At 43.4% G+C, this 17,274-nt stretch overlaps 1 protein-coding gene across 5 annotated transcripts in view; it reads right to left on the reverse strand.

Moving 5' to 3' along the window:
- Positions 1 to 3,813: 3,813 nt before the first annotated feature.
- TRPM6 (transient receptor potential cation channel subfamily M member 6) overlaps positions 3,814 to 17,274 on the reverse strand; it is an 87,776-nt gene continuing 74,315 nt past the window's right edge. For all 5 annotated transcript variants that reach the window (XM_083464733.1, XM_083464732.1, XM_083464730.1 and 2 more), the window contains 3 exons: positions 14,344 to 14,395; positions 5,574 to 5,680; positions 3,814 to 4,214 (listed from right to left, as the gene is read on the reverse strand). In XM_083464733.1, coding sequence (XP_083320859.1) covers positions 4,078 to 4,214; positions 5,574 to 5,680; positions 14,344 to 14,395 — 296 coding nt within the window. In that variant the 3' untranslated portion in view covers positions 3,814 to 4,077. The remainder of the gene's footprint in view (positions 4,215 to 5,573; positions 5,681 to 14,343; positions 14,396 to 17,274) is intronic.

Here is a 17,274-nt window from a genome sequence, read left to right on the forward strand (position 1 = left end):
AGGAGTGGGGACACCCTTCGTAGTGTTCCCAGACTGTCACACTGGAGTTAATAGCTAAACTGTACTTGAGCACCCACTCAAGGCCAGCTCTGCCATGGGGCCAAGTGAGGCAGCTGCCTCAAGCAGCAAGTGCGTGTGTGCGTGTCAGAGAGAGGCGCAGGTCCCTCCAGCTATTCCCCATGAGGCTTTTCCTTTCAGTCAGCCTGCCCTCTACCCCCTAAGCTGCCCTGAGATCTACGGATGAAGGGTTGTGTACAAATTTATTATTATTATTATTATTATTATTATTATTATTATTATTATTAATTATTCTTAATTATTATTCTTAATTATTATTATTATTATTACTATTATTATTATTATTTCATTACCAGTGTCAAGTCAAATGTATGTAGAAGACACCATGTTGTCCTTCACTTCACACAGCAAAATTTCTTGGGCTGGCCTTGCAATATATTTGGGGTGTCCAGTCAAAATGATAAGGGTAGCAGCACATTGGAGTAGCTCAGAGACGTTGTGGTTGGAGGGGGGTTCATCACAAAGGCGAGAGAGAGAGAGGCTCTCAAAGTCCCCTTTTCTCTCCTTGCTGCCAGCTCTATGGAGCAGGCTGACAGAAGCTTGATGGCAACCAGCACCAAGTGTATCCCATTATATACCTGGGAAATAGGTGGTTTCAGCATTCCTGCTTAAATCCTTCAAACAAAGGACATTTAAAAATTCGTTCTGTTCAGGCACCCAAGTCCTGATCTGTTTCTTCTAGGTTTTTGTGTATGCAATTTACTTTTTAAAATTTCTATAAGGGTTGTCATATTTCCACACAACCAGTTCTTGGGGAACACTCATTTATTTCTGTATGCTTGTAGGGGGAGAAGAGATGCAAACGCAATTAATGTCAAGTAGGCAAAGTAATGGCTCCCTCTTTTTTTCTTTTCCAGCACAACCATTACACACTGTTCAAATATTGAATAAGAAAATACTTTTGTTCTTTGTTTGAGGCTTTTCTTCCCTGTGAGGGCTCCTTTAAATTAGGGGATTGAAATGAATTCAGGAGAGAACCAGTAAAGCAGAGAAAATATAAAAAGCCCTTAAGGCAATAACGAATGTTTGAAAGGAGAAAAGTGCTGACAGTCACCAATGAAACGGTTTATTTTTCTATAATACAGGGGGGCTTTAAAAAAATAATTATTGATGACCCTGATATGTTGGAAGTGTCTTGATTTTGTCCTTTAAAAATATATAAAGAAAAATAAAAACAAACAGAACAGATTTCCTGTTGAAATTAGCATTCATTTTCAGTTGATATAGTGGATATTTCCCCCCTTTAAGACAATAGAGAAATACATGAGAGATGCTTAGGACATTCCCCCTCACAATTTATGAGGCAGGCTCATGCACTGGCTTCCTAGCCCTCATCTCCAAGTGTTAAATGTAAATATGGTGTGTAGGTGTGTATATTTCCATGTGTTTTAGTCCATCCTCTCATTCTGTTTGGAACACCTATGGAGGATTTATACCTGCCTCCCACCATTATGCATACATCAAGAGTATGGAAGAAGAGTAAATGTGGACAGTGCTATTTAGTGCTGCACATTCTGCCATTTGTTTACCCATTCAACAAAACGTAATAAAAGCTATTATGTGTATGGTTCTGTTTTAAAAGTATAAATTATACTCCATTGCCGCCTTGGCCAGCTCTACCATTAGGCTGAGTGAGGCAGCCATCTCAGGCAGCAAATGCTGGGGGGGGGGGGAGGCAAGGTTTTGCAAGGCAGTGTGGTGTGCGACACACAGCCTGTGTCCCCTAAGCGATCCTGCTGTCCTCATGTTGCTAGTACAGTCGTACTGGGGAAGTTGAACACAATCTGTTCCAGAAGTCCGTTTGACTTCCAAAACGTTCAACTTCCAAAGTGCAGCTTTTGATTGGCTGCAGGAAGGTCACTTCTGGTTTTCAATTGTTCGGGTTGATGTACGTCGTGGGGCGGCTGCTGCGATGGCACCCCACCAGGGATGGCACCCAGGGCGCACCACTTCCCCCGCCCCCCTTCGTCCGCCAGTGCCCACTCCTGCCTCTGGCCTTCCGTTCTGCTCAATTCACTTTATCATAGTTGCAATGCCCTGCAGCGCCCCTAGACTTGGCACCCACTGAGTTGGAACTGATTGCACTGCCCTAAATCCACCTCTGCCAAAACATTTTCTTTTGGATTTGAGAACAATAATCAAAAATTGTTGCAATTTAAAATAAATTTAGCGCTTTCAAGTTTTGTGCTTTTCATTTTTTCTACAATTTTTAAAACTTGATGTTAGCACAAAAATATATTTTGGGGTGCAAATAGCCTTTCCTGGGGCTCAATGTAGCACTGGTTGCAACACAGTGAGAATTTTGGCAGAAAACCTTCTCTACTACTATTCTACCCAAGGAGAAATTGCATTGGCTGGCCCAGCAGGGGCAGGCAGAGGTTTGTCTCAGGAGCCAGAAACTGGGGGCCACCAGCCCTGGGCCATCTAAATTAGCCTACTGCCCACCGGTAATGTATAGGGTGTTGTCTCCTCATCAGTACTGAAGCAAGATTCAGCTGCATATCTGATTGTCTTTGCCTCAGTGTGTGGATTGTGGGTGATTACACTCTGTTTCAGAGTACTGATACAGTGGTATCTCGGGTTAAGTACTTAATTTGTTCTGGAGGTCCGTTCTTAACCTGAAACTGTTCTTAACCTGAAGCACCACTTTAGCTAATGGGGCCTCCTGCTGCCGTTGCACCGCCGCTGCATGATTTCTGTTCTCATCCTGAAGCAAAGTTCTTAACCTGAAGCACTATTTCTGGGTTAGCGGAGTCTGCAACCTGAAGCATATGTAACCTGAAGCGTCTGTAACCCGAGGTACCACTGTACATCTTAAATTGTGAGGTGTGGAAGCATTCTACAAAAAGCAGCTGTGATGCGGAAACCTAAGATAATAAATCTCTAAGACAGTAACTCTCCTGCTACCAGGTTTGTGGTCATCCTCATTCTTCCTTTAAAGTGAAGTGCAATTTGTATTGTGAAGAATATAGAGAAATTGGCTTGTATTCTGCAACACAATATTATTGCTTCCACACTTGACAGTGACCAGTGCTTTTTTTTTCTAGAAAAATAGGTGCTGGTACTGCATGAGAGAGAGAGAGAGAGAGAGAGAGAGAGAGAGAGAGAGAGAGAGAGAGAGAGTGGTGTGCCGGTACTACATCCTTTCCAGCTCAGCTTTTCATTTTCAGCTCCCTTATTCATTCTGTCCCATTCAAGTGAAGCTCCATCCCAAAGAGAAAGTGTTTGTGTCCTTATAATAGGTTGGAGGAAGAAAGCACCTGGTGAGCAGAGCCCTGCTTGAGAAATATTCAGAGGAAGGAGATCAACCCATTTGCAGAAGAGGTCATCCTCACAGGGGATTCATAGGCATAGCATAGAAAGTAGATGAGAAATTCCTGACCATGGGAATTTCTGGTGGGAAATGGAAGATATTAAGATATCTTCCCTCAAAGATATCCATAGTTTTGTAGCTGCTACTTTACAGTACTCAAGCACAAGGTAGTGCTCACAAAATCTCTCTGTGTGTGCAGTAGAAGTTAGACAGCTGGGGGAACCTGCGTGGCTTTTGGGATTTGCAGTGTTTCCACCAGAAATAAAAGTTCTCAGTTGGGAGGGGAGGGGAGAGAAAATCAAGCAGTTCCTTCCAGGGAAATTTCCATTTTTCAAATCTCTTCCACTCATTTTCTCATCATTCTCCTCCAAACTGTTATTATCAGCAGCATTTCTAAAACATAAATAAATTGAATAAATCTCAACAATTCCATTGACTTTAATGGATAATTTTGGCACAATCTATAAACAGAAGTGCCCTGAAGTCAGTATCTAAAGAGGTTCCATTTTCAATAGGATATTTGTTCACACACTGGCGTGCATGTAAATGGCTTTCATTTCCTTGGCGTATAAATGTATGGACAATGGGCATATCTGAGCACCTATTGTTTGTCCCTCGAGGCAAATTCAATAATGGGCATCATTCAGGTGCTCAAAAGGCAAGGCCCTGCCTGCCAAGCCCTTACATCACAATCGAGTGCAGTATTCCAAAGGCTCATCATCGCTATTGTTAAGAGCCTCATCTCCTGCTGCTGCCATTGCTTCCGTTTCGGCTTCAAAAGCTGGATTGAACCTCCCAGGTGTGTAGTCGTTCCTTTTCAGATCTGTGGAGAAAACAGTGAAAACTCTGATCATAATTCCTTAGCATATACAAAGTGTTAAATCGATCCATTACATGGTAGAGAACAGGAAAGAAACCACGTTTATATTATTGTCTTTCCCAAGTCCCACTACACAAGTCCTGGTTTCAAAGACGTGAAAGGGAAGCGAATCACTCAGCAAACATAACAACTTTTCTGCTTTTAAATCTCCTGTGCCTTCTGCTGTGTGTTTGGGCTCAAACTGACCCCTCATCAGGAATGGGCTTTATTGTGAACTCCGATGCGCCCAAGAAACAGAATAAGAGGTAGAGGATTCAGAAGGGCAATAGAGACGAGTGGAGAGTTGGGCTGACCAAGTTGTGGGTAGCAAAGTAGTGGGGTAATGGCTGATGGACCAGCTTAAGAAAAAAATAATTTGTAAAATCCTTAGGAACATAGATTTATAAGACACTGTTCATGAAGTATTTGACATTTGTTTGCATCATTAAAAAATGCCATCCTGTATAAAAATCAACAGATGTTTATGGATAGAAAGTGAGTTGAGTTCTTGGGTTAGTTGCCCCATCTTGAAAAGCAATTACTGCATCTCCATACCTTCCTCTTTTAGACAAAAACCCAGTTTCTCCCAAGCAAACCACGATTGGAAGCCAGGAACAAACCTTGACTTTCTGACTGTGGTTTGTTTGGCCAAAACAACTGCCTGCTGGTTCACACATAATGTGAAGTCAGCCTCTAGTTTGTTCCCTCCCTGCAGGACAAAGTGCTAGGAAGGAGCAGAGGGAGTTGGGAGCTTTTGCGCAGCATGCTCAAGCTTGGTGCACACTGCCTTAAGAGACAACTTTAAAATAAACTATGTTTTAATGTGACATGTCAAGCAGGCCGTAGTGAGCATATGGAAGTGCAATCACAGCCACCCCCATCGTTCAGCCCGGACACTGAGATCCAGCGCCGAGGGCCTACTGGTTCCCTCATTGCGAGAAGTAAGGTTACAGGGAACCAGACAGAGGGCCTTCTCGGTCGTGGCGCCTGCCCTGTGGAACGCCCTCCCAGCAGATGTCAAGGAAATAAACAACTATTTTACTTTTAAAAGACAACTGAAGGCAGCCCTCCTTAGGGAAATTTTTAATGTCTGATGCTGTACTGTTTTTAATATTTAGTTGGAAGCCGCCCAGAGTGGGTTGGTTGATCCAGGATTCACACTACACCATAACTTGTTGACATTTCTAATCAATGAAGTCATGGCCTGTTTAAATCCAAAGTGGTTGTGCTGTGTTTATTGCAATTTCACCATGCTTTGGCTCCACCACCCACAGCTTCATGGCGCCTGGAGCTAGCAGAATGCAGAGCTTTTCTATTGCTTACCAGGAAGTCTGAGTTTCCTACAACAAGAGTTGCAGCAGTGCTTTGAAATGAAGTTTTTGATTGCTTCTTCTCCAAGGTTTGCTGGTCCAAATACCATCCCTCTAGATCTGGAAGAAACAACAGTACAAATGAATTCTTAGCCCGTGTATTTATCTATTTCCCAAAATACTGCAAAGCAAAACAGTGGTATGGCAGCAGTTTGTTTAAATTAAAATGCATCAAAATGAGAGGCTTGACTCCCCAGATGCTGCTAGATTGCAAATTCTGGCATCCCTAGGATTAGCTATGCTGGATGGGGAGATGGGAATTGGAATACAGCAACATCTGGGGGGGGGGGTCACAGGTTCCCCGCCCTGATATAGATATATAGTGGCTGCTTGCCCAGTTACAGGTTGCCGCCCGTCATGGCTGGCTCACATCTCCCAGGCCGGCTGCTTTTATTGGCAGGCTTTCCCACCATTTAACCAGGGCGGAGGAAGGGGGGCAGGTCGCCTCGGGTGTCACCATTGAGGGGGTGACAAAATGCTGGGCAGCACTCACTGCAGGGCCTGCAGCGCACCCAAGCCACACGTCTCTCCTGGGAGTGACACGGTGGCTTGGGCGCCCGCAGGCTCCGCACTGCCCCAAACGGTCCACCCGCTGCCTTCCCCCCAGCTGTAGGGCGGCTGAGTAGGAGGAGGCAGACAGACTCCTCGGAGGCGCTGCAGAGCATCCTGCACTGGCTGGCCCTACCCCAGCGGGTAGCTGGCCCGGTCCTTGGGCACAGGGCACATGTGCCACCCCAGGCACCCTATTGGCGTGCTCCGCCTCTGCTGGTGGCACTGGGCTCAGTCATCTCCAACCAAGCAGTTCTTTATTCTGTCCTTGTTGCAGAATGAGGGGGCTTTTCTTCCAAGGCAACCACAGCAAAGCACACACAACTTTAGTTGGGAAATAAGCACCACCTAACACAAGCCACGTTTGGAACAAGATTGGGATTGCTGGATATTTTCAGTCCCACATTTTATAAGGGAAGGAATGCCCACAAGTATGTTCAGAAAAAGCCTCTGTAGAAGACTGATAAATCTACAAATATTATGAGTCCATAGCACATGAAGATCAGCGAACCTCAAAAGAGTCATCTACCTGGGAACCAACACAGTGACTGTAGGGAGAGTTGGTATTTGGGTGACCAGGAAAGCAACGAATGAGCTGGGAACCCTCTGATTCAAAGATCCCCGTCATCATGAATTTACAAAGTGGCCCTAACCTAAGCAAGAAATTATTTCACAGTACGGGATGTCCCCACACGTCTGCCAGACTGTAATATGGAGATAATACTAGCCTGTCCCCATAGAGTTTTTATAAAGCTTTTCATTTTTTAAAAAAGGTAAACTGGACTAGTCAGATCCACCAGTGCTACTGAATAAAGTTGCTGTAATTCAAAGTGGTGTTCAAACCCAATGGAAACAACTAAATATTTGTTTATTTGTGTATTTGTTTATTTCAAATCTTGCTTGCTCATTCCTTTGGAACTGGCAGCCAGGTGTTTATTTCCACATTTTGCATCCAATCTTTGCATAAGCTTACATCTAACAAAAAAAGTATCTTTTAAAAGTTGCAGAATCACACTGGTATTCGAATGCATCCAAGCAGTTGCCAAATGTTCCAAATGACCAGTACCCTGGAGTTACGATTTGTGTTGTTCCAAGCGTTCAAAGCAAGCTGCATTCTAAACTGCCTCAGAACTCCAAGGAGCAGTTGCTCCAGTGACCAGCTCAGACCAGCTTCGTTCTTCTCAGGTCTTCTCTTAGGTCAGACACTGGAAGAGAAAGACCTGAAAAAAGCCCTTGCCCTGGGAAAAAGACTGGTTGAGGAACTAATTTCACATAGGTGCACATATGCAGCACTCCTCAGTTCTCCAACAACATAGCAGTGTTTTCTCAGATAGGAACAAATTGACTTTTTAAAATTTCCTTTTGCCCTGTCTGAGAGCCACTTGGTAGGCTTTTCACAGTGTGTGTGTGTGAGAGAGAGAGGGGGGGGGGAGAGAGAATGAGGACTAAAGTCAGAAAGGATTCTTTCCTGAACAGGAGCTGTATTGGTCTGTTGCACCAAACTTTCTTTCAAGGGTAAAATGCATAACTTTGGTGGGATCATGCCTGACATTTTACCAATGGAGAGGGAAGGGAGGGGAGCACAGAAATGCAGAGGAGTGGATAAGACAAGAGCCCAATTATCTGCATGGAGGGGGTCCATAGAACAAAAGGGGTTGTGCGGTTGTGCAATTTCTTCACCCCTGGGAAAATCTGATTCCTGGCACTTACGATTGCAGGTTCAGAAGACTTTTCCATTCCTACGTCTCAAGATGGGAAATGCAGAATTTGCCCTAGAATGATGGCATTGTTTTAGCTGCACATCACTATTTGCTCAAACTTTAGGAGGTGTCCACATGATACTGCACCTAAGTATCTAACGGTTATCTTTTGTCTGTGTTTTTCTCCAGCATGCCTTCTATCGCCAGCAGAAGTTCCCCCCAGGTGCATTGTGGCTCCTTCCCAGTCCGGCTGTTGTGCAGGGTGTCCTGCGTGCAACTAGGTGCCTTTGTCCTGGCTGTTATGGGCTGCCTTATGAGCATCTGCTCCACATCTGCCAACCTTGAATGGAGAGTGTGGCCGGTAGAGAACATCATGGGCAGTAACCAACAGGGCATTGTGGGCATTGGGATCTGGGGCGCCTGTTCTGTGCGAAGAATTACAATGAAGAAAACTAACATTATATGCATACCGTTAAACGATGACGTGTCCCTACCAGCTGAAATCATCACGGCCCAGGACTTGATGCATTTGGCCTCAGTTGCCAATGTGGTGACCGTTCTTTGTATGCCCTTTGCGCTATATAACATCTTTGAGCCAGGAAAACACGACAATTTCATTGCTACATTCTTTTCAATTGGAGCAATGATGGAGTTGGCAGCAGGTACATGTGTACTTATTTCCATTTTCGTGGAATCTTCATTCTATAATAACAAATGAAGGAATTCCGCTTCCTGAGGTTTTGGGAGTGCCTCCCATTCCAACAGAACAACGTACTGGAATTTCAAAATAATTTGGGTTTATTGCTGCAGCTTCACAGCTTTTAAGTGGAACACTGGTTCTGGGTGAAAAATATTTTTGGAAAATGAGTGAAACAAACACTTCCAAGCAAAAATTTGTAAAGAAGAAAGTGTTACAGACACTGAAAACCCAAAGCTCAGGATGAAATGCAGGCAGTACTAGTCTTCTGTGACACTTGAGTGTGAAGAAGAAAAACCCACTATTTGGCGGAGATATCAAAGTCATATTAAAATGGAAACCATGCCAGGCTCATTAGGAATATGGCTAAGGAATGGTTCCAGTCCTGTGACTGGCTTTTTTTAAATGGTAGCATGGGACATTGTGTATATTTATTACCAAATTTGTTGGTTTTTATCTTTTCTTATGCATATTCTGTTTGGTTTTTTCTTTTTAACTGAGTGCTTCAGTATCCCACCCTGGGATGCTTACAACATAGGGTTAACTATAAATAGGTGTGTGTGTGAAAAGTATAGAACTGTTATATTTAGATATTTATTTTATGCTATATCTCTTTTAGCAATAAAAAGAGTGTTATCTCATCGCACACTTATGCTGGAGTGCTTATTTCGCTGCAGACTCTACTGTCTATGGCGCTTTTCGAATTTTTTGCATTTCAAGGTTCTGGGGCATGCTGTGTGTGTGTGTGTGTGTGTGTGTGTGTGTGTGTGTGTGTTTGCAGTCTGTTTTACAGAGAATACTGGCCAAGCCTTTGAGTGCCTGTGTGCTGCTCCCAGCCCTGGCCAGCAAGAACAATGATCAGGGACACCCAGTTTCAGTGGTCCAGAGAGACCTAGGCAGCTTTAGGCAGAATAAAAAAATTAAAATGAAGGAACACAAAACAAAATAGCACCACACACCAAAGAAGTGAGATGTAATTAAATATGACGAAATATCTGCGAACAAAAAAGGGAACCAACATCTTTTACCAAATCATACCTCTCATTTGCTTAGGTTTGCAGCTCTAGGCTGAGAGTGGGTGTAGAAACAAGTTAAGAGAAGAATCAAATACCCAAAAAATTAAGAAAGGACTAAATCTGAGGCCCACTTGGAGGCTGTGCCCCAGGGCAATGCCCCCCTGCCCCCCTCCCCCAAACTGGCCCTGCTTACCGGTTTACTTCAAAAACTCCTGCTGCTTCTGAACACCAAACAAGACAGTGGAATGGGCCGTAAGGTACAAATTCTGTGCTATTTTTCTAGAAAAAGAGGTGCTGGAGCTCATCCTGAACGCCTCCCTTGTTCTCTTACAATGGCAACAGTGCCAACCTGAGAGGTGCCGGAACTAAGATCCAGCGAGTTCCAGCTGAAAAAAAGCCCTGTACAAACTATAATTTTGAACGGATCCCGATATTCTTAAGAGTCCTGTAAACATTTCAGTTTTTTAGGCATCCAGAAGGTTGGGTTCCATTTTTTGCCAAATTGCACCAGGTCTTATTTTATTGCTGCCGTAAATACAATTCTGCTCCTTACAGCTTTCCCACAGTGATTTACAGCTAGAAATGACTTTGACAGAAGACCACAGGTATTTAGGAACAACATGGCAAAATTATTATCTATACAGATGGTGCTCTCTGTGTCTATAATCCATACTGTAAAATAATAATAAATTACACATTTGTAAAAGTCAACAGTTTCATAACGAAATCTTGGACGTAGTAATCTTTGACCTGCGCATCCAGCCTCGGCCACTGCTTTCCTGATAACTCCTGGTGTCATTGTTCTCCATCTCAATCAACTTGCTCACTTCATCCTTTGGTTTCTCAAAATTTGTTCTGTAGTAAGTTATAATGATTACCTGTCAGGGTCACCTCGTCCCTATGCAGGGTCAGAGGAAGTGGGGCGGTGGGGGCGGGTCACCCCGGGTGTCACCACTGAGGGGGGTGACAAAATGCCGGGCAGCACTCACCGCAGAGCCTGTAGCGTGCCCGAGCCATGTGTCTCTCCTGGGAGTGATGTGGTGGCTTGGGTGCCCGCAGGCTCTGTGCTGCCCAAACGGTCCGTCTGCCGCCTCCCCCCAGGTGTAGGGCGGCTGAGTGGGAGGAAGCAGGCAGACTCCTGGGAGGCCCTGCGGAACGTCCTGCCCTGGCTGGCCCCTTGCTCTGCTGCTGCATCTAACCATTTGAATCCTGGACCAATCCAGGCAAGGTGAGTGGGTCTGCAATGTACCTTCTTTCTGTTTCATAGATGCCAACTCTACAGGGATGAGGCATCTTCAGCCCCCCAATGGAGGGAACAAAGGAGGCTGAGCCCTTCCTTGCCTGCCTGCCCTCCCCCTCCCTCCTACTTTAGTCTGCTGTCCTCTGCCTCCTTGGGAGATGCCGCGTGACCTGGCTGGAGGTTGCTCTGCCCCGCAGGGTGGGGAAATGCCACACGGCCTGGCACAGCCTGGCTGAAGGCTGCCCTGGGCCACAGAGCACCAAGATACACCAAACCAGCACTTAGGAGGTCTGTGACAGTTGTGCAACATCACAATGTGCATGACATCACATATGCACAACAGCCCCCCCCCCATGCTGAGTGAAACTCAGGGCCTCTGCTCTGCTTCATTGAGAAACAGCAGTTCTCCAACAAAATTTAGAAAATTCAGTAGTGTGACAATCTAGCAGTTACTCAGGGCTATGATTTTTATGAAAACCACCCTCAGATTATGCATATTACATGGAAAATGTACATTACATGCACACATTAGTTTGTGATTACATATTTATTGTTGTTTCCTGAATAAAAATAGGAACTAACTTAACTAATAAGACCTAAGGCTGATCTTGAGAATAAGGTAAAGGAAAGGTAAAGGACCTCTAGATGGTTAAGTTCAGTCAAAGGTGACTATGGGGTTATGGTGCTCATCTCGCTTTCAGGCCAAGGGAGCCGGTGTTTGTCCACAGACAGCCTTCCAGGTCATGTGGCCAGCATGACTAAACTGCTTCTGGCACAATGGAACACTGTAATGAGTGCCAGAGCATATGGAAACACCATTTACCTTCCCATGGCAGCAGTACCTATTTATTTACTTGCACTGGTAAGCTTTCAAACTGCTATGTTGGCAGGAGCTGGGACAGAGCAACAGGAGCTCACCCCTTCACGTGGATTTGAACCATCAACTTTCTGACTGGCAAGCCCAAGAGGCTCAGTGCACAGGGCCACCCATGTCCCTTGATCTTGAGAATATGTCACACACTGCCTGGTACTGCTAGCATTATTTACTCTGAAATGTATTTTGTTTTCTTCTGTTGCAGCATATTACTCAATTTATTCACATAAATCAACAGGACCTGCTATCAACCAGTGTGTATTTGTGTGGTCTGGACCATGTAGTCTGGAATGGAGCTGAAGAAAATGTCTCCTACACAAAACAACAATGAAACCCCTCTCTAGTAGAACCATCTGTTGTGAGAGATATGGGCCTGAACTTGTAGTACAAAACATCAGCACATGTTGTGCTGCACAGTTACCCTTCTTACTCTCAAGTCTAAGAAAGCATAACCACTAAATTCATTCTATACTTATTTAGAAAAGGGAAGACTACAGATGAATTGCACTGTATTTAAAAATGCTCTCCCAGGATAAACAAAGTGTCTCATCTGTTTGATTTAGCTACACACGAACTGGACAGACATTTCTTAGGCAAGTAAAGTACTGGCGACTGAAGATTTCAGATAGTTGCCAGAATACAGTAATAGTGATTCTGTGCAACATCCAGAATTACAATAACCACAATAAAAAACACAGAGCAATACATTGCATTTATTTGCATCCCCACTTAATATATTTCTGCAATTTGGCACCTAGGATCAATGCTCATTAAATAGCAGTATTACTTACCCACCATTATTCTTGAGAACGTAATTAACCCTCTAGATCTCATATAAGAGGATGTACAAAAAAATGCTGCCCATAGTCAGTGCATTTTATTTCTATATGTTAAAACAGCAAAGGGGAAAAGAAAATTCTCCCTTGCCTTCTCCGCATATAAGCACTGTCTCCAGAGACGGAGAATTTTGCAAACAAGCAAAACAGGACAAAGAGGTACAAGGTATTTAAGGTTCAAATCTTTTATAAAATATCTTTTGCTAATATAGGGATATGCAAGCTTTTGAATTCTCTGACCAAAGATTTGGACACAACCTAGAGAGTCCTTTTGCAACTAAAACTTTTCCCCGGATAAAATATTGTGGGACAAGTCCCAGACTGATTGTAAACTTTCAGAGACACCGTGCATTAAAGAAACTAGCATCTCCGACTGAATTTTTACAAGCAGAGGGGATTGACATGATTACTCCTCTCCATGGATTTACTTAAGTGTAATTACCCAAATGCTTTTCTTAACTGATGCTTTGGGCAATCACTTCAACCCTTATATGGAAAATTACTACCAGGAAAGCTTTCTTAAAGAGAAGGGTGGGTGGAGCAGAGAATATAGGAGGAATGGTAGAATACCTAAGCACAGAACATGGAGCAAAGCCACTATTGTTTTGAATCAGGGATAGTATCATACAGAGACGGCGTTGAGAATGTACAGAGAGCCCTTCCTGTGCAGCTGAATAACCCATGGCATCCTGCACACATAATGGCAGAAGACAGGACTTCCAAGGATATTTAAACATGAATATATTTTCTTTGCAAAACTAAGCACTGGTTGCTTCTATGTCCTTATGTCAGGCTAGTCAGTCACACAAGTAGATCTCCAAAACACCAATGGCGTTGCATCCTTCACTGGCACCTGGGGGGGTGCGTACACACATGCCCCAGGCAAGAACAGGAGCTGGGCACAGAGGGTAAAGAAAACCCACTGTGCCTGCCCAAGCCTCTCTGCCGCTACTGGGCGGGGTGGGACACTGAGGGTTCACAGGGCTGTGCCGTGCCCCCTGCCCACCCACAGAGGGGGAAGCCCAGCCAGCCAATGCAGCCCTTGGCCAGCAAGTCTAGCTGATGTTTCTTAGTCAGCCTGAGGCAAGATTGTCCCATTTTTGTCAGTCTAGAAACAATTTGGGGCAATAACCTGGAGTTGCTCAACAAATAATTCCTTTAAACTAGTGTCATGGAAGCTCAGATTAGACGCCACTTCATTCTTGGAACTATTCTCAGTTTCACCATTCTAAGAGTTTGGGGGTCCTGTTTTGGCAAGCCTGACCCATGAAGGTGAAGACATTCAATACCTAGTTTCAAAACAAAAGGTGTCCATGACTCCAGGAGTTTATAGCTCCACATCCAACTTTTCAAATCTTTCTTGCACTGTCATTCAGTTCAGGAAGATATATGTGAAAGCATTCCAAGGTAAGCAAGGCCTAAGTGATCCTCCAAGACACTGTATATTAAAACTAGCACTTTCAACTGTATTTGCAGTAGAACTGGAAAACCAGGTCTGATAATTCAATATAAATACTACATGCACCCAGCCTGTAGCCAATGTTTTCCAGGAGATAAGCATCTGCATCTGGCATTATATGAAGTTTGTCCGGTGGCCTTTAAGCTTAGTTGCATTGCAGGGCATCACAGTATTCTATTAGGTCCATTAGAAATATACAAGCATTTAACTGCAATGATAGCAAAAACACAAATAGTGCCCCTGTCAGCAGTGTGACAAATATGCATATGCACATCACAGCTAATATGGAATATTAATTGAATCACATGAAAGATGTCACATTTGGTATGATAAAGTGACGCCAGATACTCACTGCTTGTCTTCAGGTTTAATAACGGATGGGTCTGTAAGATTCTCTCCAACCCCTGTAGAAGTCAAATTTATCAAGTATATTAGAAGGAAACTGCATTTTTAAAAATCATTTTTGAGACTGTAGCCTATGCAATCATTTTACAGCTATCTAATCTTCCACTTTATAGGGCAGAAACTGAAAAAACAACATTACAACAAATGTTGCATGCTCATTTCATTTTTGAAGCTAATTTTTATTCTTTTTTCAATTTTATTGCACCACTACCACAACAACAACATCAGTCTAAAGTGTTTTGTAGATCCAAATGGACACCTGAAATATATGTGAGCAAGAACTATATATCAATGTCAGGAAAAATCGAGTTCAAGAGATGCCCTTTGGTGTGCATTGAGACTTCTGTGATACTGAAAGAAATAGACCAGTCTCTATAGAGACAGAGGTGGAATCTACATACATATAAAAACTGTTTTGAAAATGCTTTTTTTAAAAGCATTTTAAAAACTACATTGAATTTTCTGTCTAGTGTCTAGTTCTGCCACCCGTCTAGTGTCACATTGTACACTGCACTTAAAACACACTTTAAAACATTTTATCTGCAGCTGTCTAGCTGAGTGCAGAGCTGCACATGTGCTCTTGGATCTCCATGCGCAGACCTCAGCTATTGGATCGGGGTGGGGGGGATCTTGTGTGCTCAAACTTAGCCTACTGATTAATTCAGCTTTGCCATCCTGGATAAAAATAATTACATTTTGTGTCTATTAAGTGCTGTACCTGGTTCCTTACAAACCCATCTGTGCATATGAATATTTTGCAGCTGTGTTGTTATCAGATGGAGATAGATAGATAGATAGATAGATAGATAGATAGATAGATATGGATATTAATATCAATATATACACATATCTATAGAATCTCCAGTACAAGACCAGGCTTATCTAAGAAGCCAGTGACAAACATTTTTCACTGGGCCTACTTCACAATTTGCCTAAATTCCAACCTTCCTAGATTGTGATGGCATGAATTAAAATTGGGTGTAGGTAAAATTGAGGAGAGGTGCAGAAGTGAAATTCCCACTTAATGGCTGGCATTTGTGTCCAGCGGTGCTTCTCTTGCTGAGATTCAGATTTTCCAAGAATTCAGTGGCACAGCTCATAGCCACATGGAGCTCTGTGCATTGTACTGTGGTTCCCATTTTGTGGAACTTCCTTCTAGTTGAGATCAGAGAGATCCCTTCACTGGTGAATGTCTGGTGCTTACTGAATACTACTTCTTCCTCCTCCTCCTCCAGCAGGCTTTTTAATTAAATTATGATATTATAGTTAAGTGGGTTCCCATGAGGCAAGACACAGTGATAACAGCAAGAACCTTTCTTGAACTACATAACTGGGAAACAGGGGCAAAGCAATTCCTTATATACATTCCTGAAAGCCTAGGCCACTCCCACTCCCAACATGATTGGCTGTCTAAACTTCCAAGCTGCGAATCATGACTCAGAGTTCAAGGGCCAATGGCAGAGACCCAAATCCTGAAATGTTCTGTGATTGGACATCATGTAGTGAATCAGAACACAGGAGCTCAGAATCCATAGTCCAGACTCAAGCTCAGGCAAAAACACAGACCGCTGAATACATAACAATAGTTTTAACTCATTTTTACTATTATTGTGTTGGGTCCCCTGTACACTTCTTAGAGATTACTAGGAACAGTGGCAGATCTTGGGGTCCCAAATTTCAGCAGTGTCCTGTGCAATGCCAAAATTTGCTCTGCTGTAAATCATAGTTGTGTCATCCCCAGCAGTGCCCCCCAGGCTCCGCGCCCAGTGCAGCCGAACTGGTTGTGCTCCCCTAAATCTGTCTCTACTGGGGTTAAGCAGTCTGCAATTCTTTGAAATAAATATATTAATCTTAAATTTATTACCCACCTTCACCAGCCAGTCCCAGAGCAGGTTACAATATGTAATACTACAGAGCCATGCAGAAAACCACATCATTCTGCACCCCATCCCCACTGACCAAGGCAGCAGTGATTTTCACTCTCTGAATAGCACATTAATTGCTTATTATGCTTTTAGGAGCATGCAACTATTATTGTGCTATGGACAAAGGGATGCTTGGAGCACCATGGCCTGAATATGAATTTTAAGAATATCACAATATTGAAATCCAAACCTTTTCTGAAAGCTGAACTGAATATGTCAGAGTTTGTTGTTATCTTTTATTGATATGCACAAACTTCCCCACAAGTCTTCCATGGCTCTGTGCAAAGACCTTCACATGCACTTAAGCTTTCAAAAGAAGCCACCCACACAGCAGTTTTAAATCACTTGACTCTTAAATTTTGAATGTGAAGATAACAATAAATGAGGTTAGGGGACTGGAAGGTTTATTTTGTTTGAAAAATGTGCCTCGGTGTAATTCAGGCCTTTTGCACACTGTAAATAAATTAAACCTTTATCTTCCAGTACACATTTCCTTTGACACAATAACAGACAATTATATTGCTACTGCTTTATAGGTGGTTGTTCATCTTTTCAAAACTGTCTACTATTTCCCTTAAAACACCCTAGTCCCAATCCAGCGCTTGTATGTGTGTAAGATCTGATTTACATGTGAAGCTGCTGTTTGAACAGGAGCATCCCTATTCACTTCTGTGCCTGGAATCGACCCTTCTGTTTTATGTAGGGCCCATTTTGTGCCCATTTGCTAACCCCCCCCCAATGCTTCTTGTCCCAATGCTTCTTCCATGTGAGGGTTGTACCCAGTGTCACTCATAGAATAGACCTATGTAGGTCCATCAACTTCAACAGGTTTACTTTGAGCAGAACTTAGTTCACTTCAGGCCTGGCTTTTTTGTGTGAGAAGGACAGAAGAGAGCGTGGTCTTCATAGGTGTGAGTGTGCTTACTCCTTCTGTAGATGCAACTCATTTGTCT

The sequence above is a fragment of the Podarcis liolepis genome (genome assembly GCF_965112155.1).
Source record: "Podarcis liolepis genome assembly, chromosome: 11".
NCBI lineage: Eukaryota > Metazoa > Chordata > Lepidosauria > Squamata > Lacertidae > Podarcis > Podarcis liolepis.